We start from the raw sequence: 20,895 nt of genomic DNA on the forward strand, positions 1-20,895 counted from the left end.
TGCAAAAATTTACGAGTAAAACTTGCGGTACCGAAATCGTTTGGAGACATGCGCTAGTCAAGTGGCCCCGTTAAGCTGGTTTTCGTAGGAGCAAACCTGTGGTTTAGGTAAATTCATTTACGTTCTCCGTAAATATTTCTTTCCCCTCCTACTACTGTAGATAAATTTAGATTTCTCCTAATTATGATTTCACCTTGTAAACAATAAGTGTTGAGTATTTCACCACAGAGAGGAAAAGTTATGTACATATAAACATGAAATAGAAATATGAGATTTGTGGCCTTTGGCAAAAATGAAAATAACTTCCAAATAGCCGTGATCGTCTAGTGGTTAGGACCCTACGTTGTGGCCGTAGTAACCCAGGTTCGAATCCTGGTCACGGCAATGTTATAAAACATTGTCACGGTGGGAGTTTTTTTATATTATTTTTAAACTTTATTTATTATAACAGAAGTTCAAAATCTTAAATTAAACTACAAGAAATGTGTTTGCGTTTGCATATGAAAGTATGTGTGTATATGATATGTTACTAAAGTCATTGAATTGTGTATGGATATGTCGATTTTTGTGCGTATTTATTTTTTGAGACTATGAATTGATAATGTTGCTCTTTTTTCTTATCCCACATTATTTTTGAGTCCATTTACACTTTAAAACAAAAAATTTCACATCTATATATTTTTGTATATATTTCATGCATATTAATTCTTTACAATGTATTCAATACATATGTAACATACACATGTAACAACTACAGAATTGGCACCGCATACAAAAAATAATAATAAAATATGTACTTACCCCACATACTAATAAAAACAAAAACATTTTGATTAGATTTTAAAACCAGCTGATGAGGAACAAATGCTCTAAAACTCTCCATTACTTCTTATATACTAATTTAAAAAACAATAAATCCTTTTGGGTTACATGTGTGCATCACCTTTTCACGCAGCTTTGAAAAAGCACCAGTCATCAATCAACACGTACACGTATTCATATATACATAATTGCATATGTAAATGCGTAAAGTTAAAGTTTCCAAATTATTTAATCAAAGTAATATATCATTTAATATTATGTATATAAAATAAGGTGGTTAATATACCCTTATAATTGAAACAGCAATTTAAATTTTTTATACATTCTTAATTCGCTCTATTATATTACAGCAAATAACTCCAAATTCCACTTTTAACGAAATCGTTTGTATCATACGTTAAAAATCCGTTAACTTATTGTAGAATATTAGAAAAAGTGGTAGGACAGTAATTGCACAAACTTTTCGCAGCACAGTATTGAATTATTGCAGACATCAGTACATTTTATATATATTGGTATTTAATTGGGAGTAGAAATATGGTATACTAAAATGCAGTTAATATCAGAGGAACATAATATAAAAACTGTTGACAAAATCGGCATTAATATATTCAAAGAAATTTTCTATAAATACGTTTTTAAATTAAAAATAGTATCACAGGACAGTAAATTACATCGAAATTGACGCGCGTGCCGGATCAAAACAGGTTTTAAAAAGCTAGTCATAAATTGTGTTTCAGTTGTTAATCTTATAAAAATATAGCCAACTCTATATTAAAAGTAATAACATTGATTACAACATTACAATAATTATATATGTGTGTATTCAATAATTCTCCATAAAAAATGTTTAATTTCGTTAGGCAGGTTCAATACTTTTATACACGAAAATTATCACAACATAATAAAGATTTTCAAGATAGCTGTCGAACACTAATTATATGGGACACACTGAGTTTATTAACATCTTAATTTTCTCAGCTAACTAAGCTGTTCAAATATGGTATTAATTAGCTACTAATACGTATGAGCGCAACAGACACTCATAATTTTTACCGTCTACATACATACATATATGTAAATACAATTATTATTTTGAAGACTTATAACATACAGAAATATGTCGGATTATTAATGAAAATATATAATAATTACTTTATTGGATTCGTATTTATTTTACTATTTATAAGTATTGCTTTCTTCCGCTATTTATAAAAGTATATGTTTGGAAGTTGGGTCGATTTTCCAACTTACAAATTTTGTATAATTGATGTCAATTCCTATTGAAAGACTAAACTTTCATTTATTTCAGTATGTTTATACATATATATATTGCCTGTGTTGTATGTTTCTAATCATATAATAAATATTTTGTTTCATGTAATTAATATAACCATTTTAAAATTACATATTTGATATGCTTCTAGTTTTAAGCGAATTCAAAATGTGTATGTGTACATTTAGCCGTCTCTAGAGTGAGGCGCAGCCATTTGCCTTGACAGGACGGAACTGCGGATGCCCGCCATCGCGAAGTTCTACCCGTCGCACCTTCACCACGACAATGGGTATTTTCCCTGTATTTAATATTATTGTTATGAACTGCGGAATTTCTAGACATCAATCGCGATGCATTCAAATTTGTTGCTCTGTTAGTGTCTCGCAATGTGGAGTTATACGCGGCTTTATTCATTTCATCATTCCATACAGTCAATTTGTTGAACATTTTCCTTATATTACATCGCACTGATATTCGATCGCCTTTAAAGGTATACGTTTTTATTTATATTTGTATACACGTTTAACATGTAAATATAGTTTAAAATTTGATAATATATCAAAAAATCACCTTCCAAAAGAAAATTGTAGGGTGGAACTTTGTGGCACTCCTTCGCTGCATTAATTACTTCGAATTCTATGCAATAACTGAAAATTCAAAAATATATAGGATTATGTATTAAAACTATTATGAAACAAGTAAGGAAGGGCTAAGTTCGGATGTAACCGAATATTTTATACTCTCGCAAAGTCAAATGGTATACTCGTTTGAGATTTCTTTGTAGATTGACTGATATTTTCGGTAGAGGGTCAACTATAGGCACTGGGGTCCACATATTTAGTACTTAGGGGTTTGAACAGTTTTGGTTCGATTTAGACAATTTTTGGCCGCAGGGTGGCATACTTTAATTGCATTATTCACGCAAAGTTTTACCCCGATATAATCATTGTTACCTGATTTGCATAGTGGAAAGTGAAAGAATCAGATGGAATTGAAAATGGTGTTACATGGGAAGTAAGCGTGGTTGTAGTCCGATTTCGCCCATTTTCGCACTATGACATAGAAACATGAAAAGAACGTTATGCACCGAATTTGGTTGAAATCGGTTGAGCAGATCTCAAGATATGGGTTTCCACCTAAAAGTGGGCTGTGCCACGCCCACTGACTAATTTTGAACGCGGTTTCTATAAAGCCAATTTATACCATCTCAGAGATAAGATTTATTGTCTCTGGCGTGTTTAGTGCTTGATTTATCGCGCTTTTAGTAGTTTTTAACAGTACCGTTATATGGGGAGTGGACGGAGTTGCCACCCGATTTCAACTATTTTCACACCGTCAATAGAAGTGCTAAAAACATTTGCTTCTAGTGAATTTTGTTATTATAGCATTAGCGGTTTAGGAGATAGGCACATTAAACCTATTAGAGGCGGGACCACGCCCACTTTTTAAAAAAAAATTTTAACTGCAGATGCTCCTCCCTAATGTGATCCTGTGTACCAAATAACAGTCTTGTATCTTATTGCGGAGCTTAGTTATGGCAAGTTATTTGTTTTTGATTAATGGCGTTTTGTGGGCGTGGCAGTGGTCCGATTACGCCCATCTGCAATACCAACCGTCTCACGTTACCATTAAACCTGTCTACCAAGTTTCATAAAGATATCTCAATTTTTACTCAAGTTAGAGCTTGCACGGACGGACGGACGGACAGACGGACGGACGGACAGACGGACGGACGGACAGACAGTCACCCGGATTTCAACTCGTCTCTTCATCCTGATCATTTATATATATATAACCCTATATCTAACTCGATTAGTTTTAGGTGATACAAACAACCGTTAGGTGAACAAAACTATTATACTCTGTAGCAACAGGTTGCGAGAGTATAAAAAGAATTGAGTTCAACGATTTATTGAAAATTATCTCACAATATTAGTTCACCCGTTTGAATTGGGTTCTGTAAAAATTAAATTTAATAAATAAGGACAAAAATAAACTTTTTTACTCAAACAAAGAACTTTTTCACATTAAAACACCCTTTAAACGAAAAATGTAAAGAAAACCAAAAAAATTACAGCCATGTTCATCCAGAACTAAACTGTGCCAATTATATTTCGATTTTTCAGCCAATTTCTTTTTCAAAGCTTCAATAGTCCACTCAGTCAAATAAAGCACTTCTTTTTCACACGAAAGCACTTTAAACACAATAGATAAATGAAAGGCGAAAAATAACACATTCATTCACTTCTTTACGGAAACGGAAATCATTACAACCCATTATCTGTTCCTACATGTACACAAAATTTTTCAATCGCATGTATTAAAAAAATAATTAATTTTTAATTTACAAACTGTATTAACTGTCTCTTCTTTTTTAACTTCAACTAAACTATCATTTTATCAAACTAAGAGAAATAAAGTTAAATATTTGTATGTGCACGGAAATTTCTACTCACATAAACTGCTCATATTCACCCAGAGAACATAGTCTAGAATCCCTGTTTTTCTGCTCTTTTTATGTAAGCACTTAATGTAATTTTGCAGAAACAGAAGTCATTTTCACACTTCAAATTACACATATGTGTACATTATACACACAATGAAAAAATATCAGGTTTACTTATAAACATATTTTTTTCGTGTATCGAAAAGCTCTCTGAATTCGATAAAGATATATACATATAGGGAATTGAATCTAAGAGTCCACATTGCAAGAATAAATATAATATACTGACATTCGAACTACAAGTACAAGTAAGAGCTGAGCTCGTTTTGAGCGATCAGTTGTGATTTGAGCGTGGTTCGGGAAACAACATCAGAACAAAGATAGCGAGAATGTACACTAAAGTAAACCTATGAGAACGCGCGTACTTTGTTTAACTTATAAATATTGAATAAAAACGATATACAAGTATGCACGACAGTTACATATTAGATTGTATCTACATATTCATATACATATATGGTATAAATGAGCGAAAGTGAATATAAAAGCGATTTATGAAAATTTAATTATTAAAAATGCCAGCAAATAAAGCAAACAATTAATATCGGATAATTTGAGTTTATAGCTTAATTAATTTTTGATGAATGTCAAAAATGTATAGTAATTAAAATTTGAAACCCAATAAATTAACAATGTTATGACAATAATGGTTTAATTACAATATAACATATTTACTTTTTATAAACTTAAAATGTGTTATAAAATCGGTCTAATTATATTTACATACATACAACAAACATTTCTCTAAGGAGAAATACATTTATTTAACCGCACATGTGAATATCTGCAATGAAAAGTCTAAATAAATATATATCAACTTACATATCGTATGCGAATTGATAAAAATTAATTGATGACACAAAAAATTAATTGAATAAAAAATACACGCAGCGTCTCAAGTTGACTTGAAGAAAACAATTAACGCACTGGTATATACCGAAAATTTCAAGATTTCTGGTAAACAACTAACTTTTGGAATGTTCTTTAGAATGTGTTTGTGAATAAGATCACACCTATAATGAATTTACTAAACCATTTACATAGTAAACGCTACGACCGTTTCTTGTAGTAAAAATTAAATAATCTGCATAACCCAACATACGTGAGGAAGGGATCTTTACCGCATGTATACATTCATGCATATGTAGATCATAGCACAAGAACAATTAATAATGATTATTCATGTTGATGTGTGGGCGCGACTACATTCTGTTTGTCACATATCCTGCAAATGTGCGAAAAAAATATGTGACGGAATTTCATTGACATCAATAATGAATTCATTTCATTGGCTGATAATACTCCTATTGTTGGTTAGTTGTGATATGTGCAAATCAAATGAATATCCAGTGACAAACAAAGCAGTTACTGCAACGGACAGCACAAACAGTGGCGAGCAAGTAACGAGTGATATTACACATCTGTTCGATGCAAATATTGCACAGAAAACTGGCCCTGCACCTGAATACACCACAACTCGAAGAGCAGAGATTTTTGATACGGAAAATGTTAAAAATGCAATGATTATAAATGTAACAAACGAGTGTATGGAACACTGCAAACTGGAAGTAAGTTGACTGTAAAATGAAATCTATAAGAAAAACTAGTAAGAGCATAGCTATTAATTTCAGAATCACTATAGCATCTATGACAATATAAAAATTTGCAAATGCAAAGGCATGCAAACGTCGCGATATGCAATTAGTGTCTAATTGGATTATAAAAATGTACTTACTGCATTTGAACATAGTTTTGCAGTACAAGCTTTCTGTAACTATAATGAAATCATACATACCTATATACAATAATATATGTGCATCTTAAACACTGCTAGAGATTACTTCAATACATGATTGACCAAATAGCTTTCAATTTTGATGGCTTCCCGATTCCCAAAAGCAAAGCATTTGTATATAGAGAGTAATTCGATATATACATACATATATTTATGTTTATTAGTTTTCACCTTTGCGATATTATCTTAACATAAGCTCGTTGGGTTGAAAATGCATTTTTCAAAAACCAATTTTTAAATTGCCACTTCTACAGTGACATACAATTAGCTGACAATTTTTACATAGGTATGTAGATACTAAGTATTTACTTTAATTAACAGCTAATTAGTAGCATCTAAACTAAGATCAACCAATCTCATCTACCGTGTCGTATACTGCTTGCTCACGTGTTTGAAATTGTCTTTGAGACAGTGAGATTTCTATATAAAAGTATGTGCATCTCATTTAATTTTTGTCAATTAAAACAAACAATTCGTACAGAAACATAGCATAAGCTCATACGTGCATATACATATGTACTTGGACGTATGTATATACAGTGCCAGTATTGTTAGCGCCGCTTACCACACTTTGCCGATTTCTACGAGAACAGATTGTTTGTGTTAGAAATGTGGAACACATCTTCATTGGTCGTCGTCAGTCGTTAAATAATATGAATTATATAAACGCATGCTAACATTTAATAGCTACTTTATCGTCGAATATACGTGTATGTACGCCTGTAGTCGAATGCATTCATTTTACAACAATAGCCAAGTGATTAGAGATCTTCATACAATTGTATGTAAGAAAACTCAGCAAGATTAATCGTATTAATAGTATTTGTGGTCAACGGTAAGGACTAGTTACTAAATTAGGTTGGTTGGAACATCTAGTACTGTCTATAAGACCTAATTCAACCAAAGTAGGAAATAGTAACACGTGACCAAAGTACAAATAGTAACATGTGCAACTTTAGAAACTTCTCCAATTTTGTTGATATATCATTTCAAAACCTCTTCTGTGGAACTTTTCTTCGCTAATTCTATTATTACTATCATATGCACGTCGCATTCACCTAAAGATTTTAATTACATTTTAGTATAGCGAATTTTCGTAATCCAACAACACGTGACTACCACATAAATAACTTAATCTTAATTCAAAATTAAAATATTTTTGTTAATACTACTTTTTTAATGATTCTACACAAAAAAAATACATCAAGCTATAAGTACATACATGGAAATAATATTGCTATACATACGTGTGTACACATAAAATATTGTATTTATCTTGAACATTGTCACTACTATTGTAGTTTCGTAAAGCATTATGACAGTATGTAATAAATGATTTTTCTTATATGAACGAAACTGATTATTGCAATGAATTTTTTTAAGGCAGCTTACTATTTGAATGAATACGGATTGGATTGTGGTGCCAAAGGCGGGAGTCCCGTATGCTTCGAGAAACAAGTAAGTAAAAATTTTAATTAAGTGACATCGCAAGATAAAAGCCACTAAAATCTTATACATATTCGCATGTTTTATAAATAAAAAAATACTGTCTGATCCTTTTTAAATATTTTTCTGCAAACGCCCGTTAAAAGTATGTACGTAATCAAATTATATCATTTATAAACATTGATTTGAAAGCGAATGGGTTAGAAGTTATTTTTCTTAAGTAGGAAAAGAAGAAAGAAGAAATTTTTCGAATATATGAATGCAAAAGACCACGGTGTACAATGATCATATGTACATAAATGCGGTATTTTTCCCCTGAAATAGAAACTTGAGAGCAGAAAAAATCGTAAGGAACAAAATAAGGTGAATTAAGACGAAAGGGGCTATAAAACAAGATATTTGGTAATACATTTTACTTTACATTTACCTACAGCAACATATAAATTTAACAGCACACAGTTTAAATGTACCATTCGCAATGAGTAAAATACCTTGTGCAAGTAATTAAGTAACGGTATTATTTATATGTGATAATAATATAATATATTTTGGTCAGTTTACATATAATCTCACTTTGTCAATCAATTATTATTTTGTAGCTAAATGAGTTACGTGTTTAGTGCCATAAATCAACATACCCAACTTCCTCTTTTATTTTCTTAAGATTCAAAAGGTTGCAACCTGACCTGTAAGCGAATGCTTGCACACATAACTACGAGTTTGTATAACATTTATACGGAAGAAATAACGTATTATTTGATACGTAGTATGCACCGTTTAACATAGGTACATATATTTAAAATATAAAGACTAATTCTTACAGTGCACAAAAGGATGTGAACAATGGATGGAAGCGTTAACCAACTCTGAGAGCTGCCAGGAAATATGTGTAAGTGAATATATTATTCGTATATGGTCTTCAACATCGCATGTACTATTTATCAGGCTTCATATATTATTTCCCACACTTACCTTTTTACTGCGTATTAGGTTTCAACGCAACTACATAGTCTGGATTTACCATGCACGTTTGCATGCGAGATGGGTCAAAGGCGATACTGGGATTACCAAAAGGAAATGATAGAACCAAAAATAAAACTTGAAATACCTTACATAAAAATGTCAAATAACACAGATGATTTAAAATTGGTTTGGAATATATTGTTGCCTGATTCTTTTTTCCATCAGTTAAGCATATACATTCAATACCAATATATTAAAGAAAACAAATCCGAAGCACAAACTTGGGAAAATCTTACAAATTTTGATTGCAACCGGTATTTCGTGTGTGAAATATTAAATGATTTGATTCCTTTTGCTGTATATAAGGTAGGCATAAACTTAAAAGCTTTACAAAATGTATTAAAACGTCTTCCACTTCAGTTTCGTTACAAAATGAAATTTGGAAAAAATACGAATCAAATTGTATATTCGCCACCAACGAAGTCATTTAGGACCAAAGCTAAAGGAGTCCCACTTTCGAAACCACTGTTGAAACAAGCAATTGCTTTGGATCACAATCATATCAGTATCATTTGGAAACCAGGTATTTTTACTTGTGGGCCTTTAAAAGGCTATGTGTTGACTTTGGAAAACACAAATTCATCACAAAAGCAGGTATTTAAAATAAAAACTTACGAATGGTTAATTTTAAAACTACTACTCTCATTGAAAATAGATATTACCTCACGACAGGGAAAACTTTGTTTTTTCCCATTTGTTACCAGCTACGAAATACTATGTAAAACTATCCATGTTAAATATGGAGGGGGAAGGTAGTTTTGTTGAAACATTTATTCAAACAAAAGCTGCGTCTTTATATGGAAATTCAGAGAACATTGACCTAGTGCTTTTAGCTGGAGAATATAGCATTAGAATTAAAAGTTTAGAATCTTTACCAGACTCTAAACTTGTTTTCGAATGTGAAAATCTCATAATAGATTATGCGCTTTACTCATCTTTTGGAGAGTACTTTGTTTATATCATTGATTCATTGGGAAATATTATGAGGTGCGTATATAACTTTTTAAATAAGGAACTGATTGTTTGCTGCATATTCGAATTATATTTATAGACTTCCTTGGAATGATGAAAAACCAAGAGGCTCGATTCCCACTTTAGATAAATTGGCTGAATTTATACCGAAGAAAATGAGTGTGGATTGGTTAAATAAAATGCTTTTCATAGCAGTACATGTAAGTTTATTGCAAATTCCCTTCATGATAGCTATGAGCTAAATACTTTTCCACCATTTTAGACACCTATTGCTGAGTGGGCAATTATTTCTACGGATTTAGATGGCAACTTTCCTAGTTTTATAATAAAAAATGTTACTAAGTCAATCGATCACATGGAAGTAGATCCCATAAATGGTTGGTTATTTTGGATCAACAATGGCAACCTTATTCGAACAAATCTTGCTACTAATTACTCAGAGATCATAATTAAGAGGAATGTTGGTATTTTTTCAAACAATTATCAAAGGAGTTTATTAATATTTTACAACACAAGTGATCACGAATTATATGAAAGCACTTTTGATGGGGAATATATACAAAATCTTCGTTTGAAATTATCTATTAACATGCCGCAAATTCAAAGTTTTTGGTACAATGGGATTCATCTTCTGGGCACGAATGGTACTCATCTATTCAGGAAGAACTATAATGAACATGAGTATGACATTTCGATTGTGAAAGAGTTGGAATGGTGTTGGAGTGTTACGCCATTGACACGACAAACAAATTTTATACAAGCACAACCAATGCTAGAAAAAAGTCCGGATAATTTGAGAGCTTTTGTCACTTCTAAGATGGCGAAAATTGTTTGGAATGAACCTAAGCTAACTGAATACCAGACAGAATATGCCTGGCGCAAGTGGGATTATGAGCTTGAAATTATGGACTTGGCAAGTAATAGCGCTTTTAATATACGCAATATAAAGACAAACTATTTCAATGTGGAAAAATTGCAACCGAACAATGTGTATAAGTTTCGTGTACGTGTAGTTCTTGGTGGTACAATGGGCTCGTGGTCTAGAGCATTGTTGACACGTACTTGGCCCTTTGGGGAGTATACATTTTTAGCAGCAAGCCTAAATGGTATATACGAAATTAATGAAACCGGTGAGCATGTAGAGCAGGTCGGTCAAATGGAAAACGTAAGAGATTTTGTGCAGTTGAATGCAACAATATACTACATTACTGAGGACAATCGTTTGCAATGTGCGAACATCATAAATCCTGAGATAAATTGCTCATTTACAGCCACAAATGCGATTAGCTTGTCATATGAGTGGCGAGGTGGGAAGATGTATTGGGTAGATTCTCTGGGAAATTGTGTGAAGAGAGCGAACTTAGATGGCAGTCAACAAGAGATGCTACCCATATTCAGCGCAGAGTACATCGCAATAGATTCACATAGTGGCCACATTTACTACTCAACAAGAACGAGATTAGTGAGACGATTTTTAGGTGATACGCTTGACACGGATGAATATGAATATTACCATACCAACACAAATGAAGACGTAATAAGTGAATTTGCCTTGGATATTATAGCGAAACGACTGTTTTGGGTTGTTCGAAAAGGCGATGGAGACGTTCAGTTATTCCGAGTAAGCATTGACACGTTTGTAGATGACTTGCAATACAGTTTCATAGAAAACGGCATTCAAATGGGCTCTTTAAATTTTTTACATGAAATTGACAGTGTTATTTGGTTGACGTCAAATTCAAATACAATTATTTTCGTAAGAACCGGCAATTCAACTAATGAAATGCAAATTCAACTACCTCAGTTAAGCAAAATAAACTGCATTCATTTAAAGTCAAGTTATATACCATCCATTGATTTGTCTGTTGTTCCTGAAGCTGTTGACATCAAAAGTATTCGTATTAATCAAGCCTATACAAATGAATGGGTTATTAGATGGCATCCGGTTAATACTTCGGAAAATTATGCAATATTCTACAACATTCTATTACAATTTAATAATTCTAATTACCAAACAAATGTAATTTATAAGACTAACGAATCATTCGTAATAATGGATAAAACTCACACATTGGAGTCATATTTTAATATTTCTATAACACCGTTCACATATTGGAGCATTGGTTCACCCACGATTCTACAACTTTTTATTCCTAGTACTAGTATATTCCCTCCAGAGCGAATGCGAATTTTTATTGAGCCCTTCAATGACCCACTTGAGGCTAAAAACAATATTACCGCAACTGTTCGTTGGGAATCTCCGGAAAATGAAAACACCTCTTCTAAAATAGCATATAAAATATATTGCTGGCTTGGAAAGAAACTGCACGCTGAAAGAATTTATAATTCAAGTAATGAAAGATTTTTTGAAATATCAATTGATGGTCTGCATATTGGAGAGTCTTATGTTTTCCAAGTTCAATCTTTTATATCGGGAATTGAAAAACTAGGGCAAAACAGTACACTTCAACTTCACATTAACCCAGAAGTTCAATCCAAACCCATCTTTATATATGCCACAAGTGAATATATTGCAGAATACGATCTGGATTTGAATATCAACAAAGTATTAATACAAACCAGCAGTCAAGTGGAGCATTTAGCAGTTATGTCAAGCGAAAAACGTATTTTGTGGGTAAACGAAAATGTAGAGCTTATTTCGGCAACAGCTGGTTTAAAACCAATCAAATTAGCCAGAATGCGGGCTGAAGTTCTGTCTTTGACAGTCGACTGGATTCAACGGATTGTATACTGGGCTGAATTGGATACAGATGATAAGTCCAGTGTCTCCATATATGAGCTTGATTTATGTCAGTTCGAAGGAAAAGTAATGGCACCACATAAATTACTTACTCTTGACAGAGGGAAAAATGTGCGAGACCTCACTATAATGCCATTTTTGAATATTCTTCTTTGGCTTGAACGTGACAAGGAAGCTAATATTTCTACTCTTGTTGGTCGAATTTTGAGTAATTCCACTTTCATGGATTTCGAAACGACATATTTTCACAAAATGTTTGTGTCATCACTGGAATCTGTTAGCCTGGTAGATATGGATGGAAATATTTGTATTTATGACATTTCAAAGCGTATGTGTAGTTCACAAATCGAAGCAGTTCTGGCCAAACCAGAGGAAATATTTAAAATAGACCGTGATAGCAATTATATATATCTATTAGAAAATGAAAAAGTATATTCATATAGTGTTCAAAAACAAAATTTTGAATATCAAGTAAACATTAAAGACATAAAAAATGTAAAGGCATACAACTATCAACATTTTCCGGAGCGCAACTGCCTTTTACCGGATCATGATATGTTATCAAAAAATAAGCAATTGTTAAACCCTAAGATAGTTTATGTGAGTGAAAACTATATGACCTTGAATTTTCCAAACCTATATGAAATTGAGAAATGTACAGTAAAAGTTCCGGGGATAAAACATACTTTATGGATTACAGATAATTACAAAGAGTCGCGAAGCCACATAACGTTAGATAACACTCTAAACGTAACAAATATTCAGCCTTTTACCAATTATACTATACAATTGTCTATATCATCTTATTATCAAAGAAAATTCAAATTAGATGAATGGTATTCTGATATTATTACAGTGCTCACAGATGTAGGTACACCTTCTGTGCCTGTCAATTTCACGGCATATGCCTTAAATCCCACACAAATTTATGTTACATGGAATCCTCCGGAGCGACCTAATTGTGGAAAAGTATGGTATGAACTACATTGGCAAGAAATGATCTCTAGTGAAAGGGCATACAAACGAATTAACAGTCTAAACTATTTACTTACGAATTTAGAATCTTCTCGAGAGTATAAACTTTGGTTGAAAGCTTTTTCTAACAAATCCAAATTCAACAGCACACTTTCGGTCATAGTGAAGACATTTGAAACTCCTTCTCGACTTTGGCTAGTAAAAAAATCTGCTCATAACTTGACTTTAAGTTGGGTTACTTCGGATAATGTTACTAGGTCGGTTCTCGCTTGCCAAGAAGTAAATGGCGATAATGAGTTCAGTATTGATATTACAGAAGATTCATCTTTAATAGTTGTACCAAATTTAGATCCAAAAACGAAATATCAGTTTTTCCTTGAAATATTTTATGGATCTCTTGTAGATCCTTATATATGGCCAGAGGTACCTAATGAATACTTCATTTATGAAACCCTGGGCGCATCTCCTGGACGACCAGGTCAACCGCAGATCGAACATACCATAAGGGACGTGTTTAGAATATTTTGGGACGCAGCTCCAAATAATGGGGAGTTAATAGCAGAATATTCTTTGGAGGCGTTACAAGCTCGTAAAACCAAACGCATAAGAAGAAGTCAAGCGACAAATCTAGACTACATGAATAATTCAGTAGACAATTTCAGTCAAATTCTTTGGGCCGAAGAACCAAGTCCAATTGAAGATAAATGGATAGTGGCATGTAGTACAACCAAATTAAATTGCATTATACGAGAAATTTATATACAGAGACTTTTGATGTTCCGAGTGCGCGCAAGAAACGAGTTATATGGTTGGGGTCCATATAGCTTGGATAGCGAACGAATTTCAGAACCTTTTGTGTCTCCAGAAAAAAGGGACTCATTGGTATTAGCTATAATAACTCCGGCAGCTATTGTTTCTACATTTGTGCTTATTTTGATTTTATTACGTACATGTAAGTTTACAATTATATTTTTTTTAACTAAAATTCCATTAACTTTTACATATTTAGTACAAGTTAGACGACAAAAAGCTAAAAAACTACTTGAAAAAAGCCGTCCAAGTATATGGAGCAATATCTCTACACTGCAGCACCAGCAACTTATGTCATCTCGTAATAGAGCATTTTCTACCACAAGCCATTCGACATTGTACACCGGTGGCCCTTTAAGTGATGCCGATATTGCTCTTTTACCACACATCAATTGGAGTCAAATAACAATATTGCATTTCTTGGGGAGCGGTGCATTTGGAGAAGTGTATGAAGGATTAATAAAACATGAAAACAGTGATCAACAGGAAAAAGTTGCTATTAAAGCAAGTATTGAAAATGATTGTATGTATGTAAGTAAAACGAAAGTAAGATTGCTGTTTATTTTATTATACAGAGCCTCAGAAAAGGTGCTAGTGAATTTGCTGAACTTCTGCAAGAAGCTCAATTAATGAGCAACTTCAAACATGATAATATTGTCCAACTTATTGGTGTTTGCTTTGACACTGAGTCTATCTCTATAATAATGGAGCATATGGAAGGAGGGGACCTACTGACTTATATCCGCAACTCAAGACCGAACTCTAAGGTATCTACATACATATTTTATCTTATCAAATTGAAACTACAACTAGACAAACTATCTTTATAGAGGCCTATAGCTTCTCTGAAACTCTTAGACCTAACATCGATGTGTATTGACGTATGCAAAGGTTGTTGTTATCTAGAAGATATGCATTTTGTACACCGCGACCTCGCTTGTCGTAACTGCTTGGTATCTTCCAATGATCCAAGTAAGCGTATGGTGAAAATTGGTGACTTTGGATTAGCTCGTGACATATATAACAGCGACTATTATCGTAAGGAAGGTGAAGGTCTTTTGCCAGTTCGATGGATGTCTCCAGAAAGTCTAGTCGATGGTATTTTCACAACACAATCTGACGTGTGGGCTTTTGCCGTTCTTTGTTGGGAAATATTTACTTTAGGCCAGCAGCCTTATGCTGCAAGAAATAACTATGAAGTCCTAAATTACGTGAAAGACGGAGGAAGACTAGAGAAGCCTGAAATGTGTCCCGCTGAGCTGTAAGCCTTGATATAAAAAAATATGTACATCTACTATACAAATTAATAATTAATTATCGAAATATTCACAGATTTACTTTGTTATTGCAATGTTGGAGTGAACAGCCGGAAGACCGACCATCGTTTGAAAAATGTTTTGTTGAATTATTAAGAATTAAAACAGAGTTAAGACGAGTTAATTTAGGATTTACAAATGATAGCTCTGATAATGCTTTATATGCTAATCAGGAAGAAAGTTGTTTAAGTACATTTCCAATGACCACAGTTGCAAAAGAAAATGCTCATAATGTTCCCACTGAGGCAGTCTATGGTGGAAAATTGTTAAAGACCAATGTAAACTTGCCAGCTCAGTTCGAAACATTTTACCAAGACGTTGATACAAAAACAATATCTGACGATTCTCAGTTAATCGAAACGAAAATAGAAGCAATTAATATTGGTCAAATTAATGAAGCTATATCCAGGCTATGAAAACCCGTCCAACACAAACCAATTTATGAATATGAGTATTTACAACAAAAACTCGATTTATTATATTTTCAATAAAGAACTGACGAAAAGTTATATATTATAATTTACCATTATGTTCGAATTTTGTACAAAAATATGTCACATAACTGTTAGAAATGTTTAATTCTTGTTAATATCTGATTTGTTATTTGAAGTACTCTATTAAACTTAACTCAATTTTAAAGTAAAAGTAAATTTTAAATTAAACTAATTTACATAATGATTACCACAAGATAAACTAACAATTGTATACTTTTCACAAATCCCTCTTTCTTACAAGAGTTCAAAATGCCGCAAAGAACTGAAAACATACACAAACACACACAAAGAAATTTCAAGTTTCAATTACATCTGCTTCAGTTGTTTTTCAGTTATTCCATCAACACCTTGCACACAAAATATTTGCTTTGAATAAAACCCCCTGAGGATTACTTTTTGTCCCTAGAGTTGCACGTGCTGCTTTAAGAAAGAAACTTAACTGAAGGAATGAGTAAGAAGAGACAGCCAATTGGCAGGTATAAGCAAATTATGTTAAATTCGTAATATGGCATTCAGCAACACAATAATAAAACCCCACCCACTTATTACTTATTCATATTTTTTTAAATCCCAAACAGTGAGAGCTATTATTAAGATGTATAGCAGTAAAGCTCCGGCTACATTTGATGTGCTTCCAAAGGAGAGTAGTGTTATTTTCGCTGCCTCCAAATAGTAAATGATTTTTTCTGACAATTTTTTTATATAAAGAACGATGTACATAATCGATGATTTTGAAAGAACTATCGAAAAGCATTGTCATTCCGCGTTATAAAAATATTAAGCTATATGACTTATATACAATAAACGATTAAATTATGTGTCTATTATACCGCATATACTCTGAACTATTTATGAATAATACGAATAATTGTTAAATGTCTAACAAAAAATTGTATCATACCTTTTGAGATTGTTTGTTTGCCAAAGAGACTCTTCACTTGTATTAGAATTGTAATTATAGACTACCGAAGAAGGAAGTAGAAATGCACTTTCTGAAATTAGACCAAAAGGCTTACAGTTAGAATTTTTTTGATATAGAAAATGTCTTATATTTTTAAAATATTTTAATATTTGATTACCAAGTTATATGCAATTAAGAACAACAAGAATATTGTGTAAAAATGTTGTTCTGAGTGGAATGTATTGACAAATTATTATTAATAAAAAAAAGCGAAACCAAAGTTAAACGGTGGTTGATGAACCAGAAATGGTAAAACCCTTTTGTTTTAATTATTTAATACGCATAAAGTACATACTATTGTCTATATGTATATTGTTACGTAAATACATTTATTGCTACTTCTTGCTATTTCTTGGTAGTTTTAATATGGATAAGCATCTGTTAATTTGTTTTAACTATGGCATATTGCCAAAGTTAGTGGAACTTGTACATCTACATATTTAAAGGGCATAAAAGAAAAGCCTCATGCAAATTTGATGGCATGAAAATTACTTTCTTACTACAAAGCTCACTTTCAGACTTGTAAACCATTCTGATGTGTGCGTCCCTTTACGCATTACAAAGTGTGCTCACCGCTGACAATTTGTAGTCTGGTTGTATTTAAGTTGCAAGAATTTAGTCGTATGCTTCCCCTCAGCATCACACATTTTACAGGTGATTACTGTGTCACTCATAATACGGTCACAACGTCACTCCCACGCGTGCAATTTTAAATGCATATACTTGTATGTGTACGTATACATATATTTACATACATTTGTATAAAGAGACGAATACATAGCCATAAGTACACTCATAAATAGGCAACTGTTATATAAATACGCTGGCTCACCGGGCAGTCAACTAGTGAGGAATAAAACCAGTTTATATCTTCAAATTTCTGAATCTAATCGCACTATTCTGAAAAGCGTCAGCCCTAAATTGAGTGTTTTTTAAATTGAAATATGGGGTAAATTAAAATTAATCCTGAAAATACGAATAACCATCGATAGTTTGAACTATAAAAACAGTGCATATATTTCTGACCCAATTTATACATACAAACATCTCGTAGCGCATAAATACGGATTGTATGAAAAAATACCACCATTTGACTAGTTGCTCTTCTGGTTTATACTAGTTGTAAAGGAGTTTATAACTAGTTGAATTTACTAAGTACTAACATATTATGAATACATTCAAGAGTATAATTTGTATGTATAAATACACTTTAATTTATGCACTCTCGTGAGTTTGTGTGCAATTACCAAGTTAAGGAGCAGGTAGCAAAGAGTTGCTTTTTACTTAATTATTGCCAAGCGTTCGTTTTGAACACTCTTTGTAAAGTGTGGCTTTTTTTCCTCAACGCGACTACTTTCGGTAATACCAATTGTAAATGTGAAATTATATTTGAGACACGAGGCAATGAGGAGCTTATTTATCGTTTGTGTGTATGCAAAAATGTGTATAGATATTTTTTGTGCAATTAACGTATTTTTACACTATTCATAATTTTATTCAGAAAAATTCACACAAAACCATATTTTTTCAAAATAAACTTGCACCTACCTCGAAAGATTCGTTTTCCTCTATCGGTGTGACATCGAATACCTTGACAGCTTCTCTTTTGTGTCAGAGTTGGACAATGCTTTCCACCATTTTGCGGTGCCCGAATTATTTTACGGGTGCGTAGCATGACCCCTGTACCGCAACTCTTATCACACACACTCCATGGAGTCCACTCACTCACCTGGCAGTCAACCACTACAAAAGAGAAGATTACAGTTATTAACGCAATATTTATATTAAATTTACACTAGTAAAGGAGTATAACATAGTAATTACACATGTATACATTTTTAAGTTAATTGTAGATAGATGCACTCAGGCACAATACAGTGATGCATGTATTTAGGTATAGATAAACCCAGCTTCTGGAGAGAGAGATCAAAAAATGTATGTACGCAAACCTAAGATAACACACAATAAAAAATTACTGACTTTTTTCTAGTGACTACCTGGTAGATGTACAATTAAAAACCCTGAGTACACTTAAATATTCAGCAGATCATTAACTGAAAAATTTGGATTTAAGCAATTTGACTTCATTTACACGATATAAATTCACACTTATCAAAAGTACTTTAAATCTCTGTATTACAAAGTATCAAACCATTATTTAAAGTTCATTGATAACCCTTTCAACTAAACAACTACCAGTATATATAAGAAGACCAACGATTGTAGCTTTATTTGAAATCATTAAAGTAGAAATGTGTTTCAATGTAAGTTCTTTTCTTGCGTCCCGTCTGCTAAGAAATTTTTTTAAAGTAAAAATATACATACAAACATATTAAGATCCATTATATACGCATGTAGTACATATGTACATTTATATAAACGTTTATAATTCCAGTAGCATGACGAGTTAAGTATTGTATCCGCTTTTCCGAAATGTTTAAAGATAAATCTTAAAACCAGAAAATACAGCTATTATTAGATTATAAATTTAATAGATCAATGAGCGCGAACACTTTCGACTAAATGTATAAAAATTTAATTCACGGCGTTGCACCACTTTGATGTTGGGAGTGTATTAAAAGGTGCTTTTGTTCTGCTAATCGCAATCTCACGCACAAGGTAATATATAATATGTATAAATACTTATATACCATTATAGCTGTATATACAATATATAAAGCAGAACTTTGTGGGTATTGTGTTATTTTAAATATATTTCGGGGAAAGCTGGTGAAGGTGTATATGTGTGGTATGTTCAACAAACTTTAAGCCACGTGCGACACACGTATATACGCATTATGCTTATATCCTTACGTATATGAAAATAACATTTCTCTTATTCTCTACCGAAACAAAAAATGACATCAAAATTTGCCAACCACCATCCCCAATCTACATTGCCTAAACCATTTTGAATTGGTTGTTTGCCCTACCTAATTCGTAATATAAAATTCATGTGAAATCTGTTAGAATTATAGAAAAAAACATTATTAGTTAAAACTGAACGTAAATTTTTTATTTCCTTTTCTCTTTTAAAATATGGTGTTAAGCCAAATGGTTATCGCTTTATATAAATGCAATATAATCCTAGAAAAAATTATTATCCTAATGTATGCATATATTTGTATATATTCATGTATTTGTTCTCTGTGGAGTGTTAGAATATAAATATTTTTTTGATTTTAATTTTATATATTAAATTTTTATCGACTCATCCATTCTTTCTAATTGATATTAACTACATCTATTATGTTTTATTCGATTGATTCATTCATTTTTAACCACACACTTTATAATAAATTTACCTCCACAGTGATCCTTGAAATCGGTACAACAGTCGCCTAGTTTAAGACAAGCGTGGTCACAATAACATGGTTTTTCGTTTAAGTCTTCAATTATTGCATTAATTGGTGTCTTTTGAACAACACAAGAGGAGTCACGCCCATTGCAGCAAAGCTGTGCTTCGCGACATGACCCTGCTGAAACTGATTGCGGTTGCAATAGCAATACAGCCACAATCAATAATTCCAATAAAAGAGCTGATATGTGAAAACATCGATAGTGCATTTTCTCAGTACGGATGGCAGACAATACAAATATGATGCATATCGGAGGTATTGCAGAATGTGATGTACACATTTCCGTGAAATTGACTAGATAGTTTCCGTAATGGAACCAAGTATCCGTAATACTGATTGTTGTTGAAGCGACGGTGATGTTGAAAATTAGTTAAAGCTT

At 32.4% G+C, this 20,895-nt stretch overlaps 2 protein-coding genes, 1 long non-coding RNA gene and 1 other non-coding gene across 5 annotated transcripts; 3 read left to right on the forward strand and 1 right to left on the reverse strand.

The window, feature by feature from the left end:
- Positions 1–312: 312 nt before the first annotated feature.
- On the forward strand, positions 313–384 carry TRNAH-GUG (transfer RNA histidin (anticodon GUG)). Its single transcript has one exon. It is a non-coding gene; the product is annotated as a tRNA-His (tRNA).
- Positions 385–1,128: 744 nt separating this feature from the next.
- vex (somatomedin B and thrombospondin type 1 domain containing protein vexed) lies at positions 1,129–20,796 on the reverse strand. The gene is made up of 5 exons (XM_070110588.1): positions 20,463–20,796; positions 18,706–18,900; positions 17,098–17,188; positions 2,669–2,745; positions 1,129–2,580 (listed from the first exon to the last, which is right to left on the reverse strand). The coding sequence occupies exons 1-5, from the start codon at positions 20,794–20,796 to the stop codon at positions 2,252–2,254; spliced, it is 1,026 nt and encodes a 341-aa protein (XP_069966689.1). The 3' UTR covers positions 1,129–2,251.
- sev (receptor protein-tyrosine kinase sevenless) lies at positions 4,867–17,412 on the forward strand. Of its 2 annotated transcripts, XM_036372610.2 has the most exons (12): positions 4,870–6,172; positions 7,783–7,857; positions 8,669–8,734; positions 8,836–9,174; positions 9,229–9,462; positions 9,524–9,855; positions 9,920–10,040; positions 10,103–14,528; positions 14,586–14,890; positions 14,962–15,153; positions 15,217–15,647; positions 15,719–17,412. In XM_036372610.2, the coding sequence occupies exons 1-12, from the start codon at positions 5,777–5,779 to the stop codon at positions 16,116–16,118; spliced, it is 7,317 nt and encodes a 2,438-aa protein (XP_036228503.2). In that variant the 5' UTR covers positions 4,870–5,776; the 3' UTR covers positions 16,119–17,412. The 2 variants fall into 2 exon arrangements, with proteins under 2 accessions (XP_036228505.2, XP_036228503.2); XM_036372612.2 differs by lacking the exons at positions 15,217–15,647; positions 15,719–17,412 and having other exon boundaries at positions 4,867–6,172; positions 14,586–14,909; positions 14,962–15,081.
- On the forward strand, positions 18,405–20,634 carry LOC118682791 (uncharacterized). Its single transcript, XR_011396704.1, has 3 exons — positions 18,405–18,516; positions 19,653–19,776; positions 20,471–20,634. It is a non-coding gene; the product is annotated as an uncharacterized lncRNA (long non-coding RNA).
- Positions 20,797–20,895: the final 99 nt, after the last annotated feature.

Source organism: Bactrocera oleae, chromosome 5 (genome assembly GCF_042242935.1).
Source record: "Bactrocera oleae isolate idBacOlea1 chromosome 5, idBacOlea1, whole genome shotgun sequence".
Taxonomy (NCBI): domain Eukaryota; kingdom Metazoa; phylum Arthropoda; class Insecta; order Diptera; family Tephritidae; genus Bactrocera; species Bactrocera oleae.

Excerpts from the sequence above, each read along its gene's own strand:
- sev (XM_036372610.2), top strand. The coding sequence starts at position 5,777 with ATGATTATTCATGTTGATGTGTGGGCGCGACTACATTCTGTTTGTCAC. Across the intron at positions 10,041-10,102 it reads TGCTTTTCATAGCAGTACAT|ACACCTATTGCTGAGTGGGC; the intron begins GTAAGTTTATTG and ends CCACCATTTTAG. Across the intron at positions 14,529-14,585 it reads TTTGATTTTATTACGTACAT|TACAAGTTAGACGACAAAAA; the intron begins GTAAGTTTACAA and ends TTACATATTTAG.
- vex (XM_070110588.1), bottom strand. The coding sequence starts at position 20,796 with ATGTGTACATCACATTCTGCAATACCTCCGATATGCATCATATTTGTA. Across the intron at positions 2,746-17,097 it reads CAAACAAACAATCTCAAAAG|TTATTGCATAGAATTCGAAG; the intron begins GTATGATACAAT and ends TTGAATTTTCAG. Across the intron at positions 2,581-2,668 it reads CTACAATTTTCTTTTGGAAG|GCGATCGAATATCAGTGCGA; the intron begins GTGATTTTTTGA and ends ATACCTTTAAAG.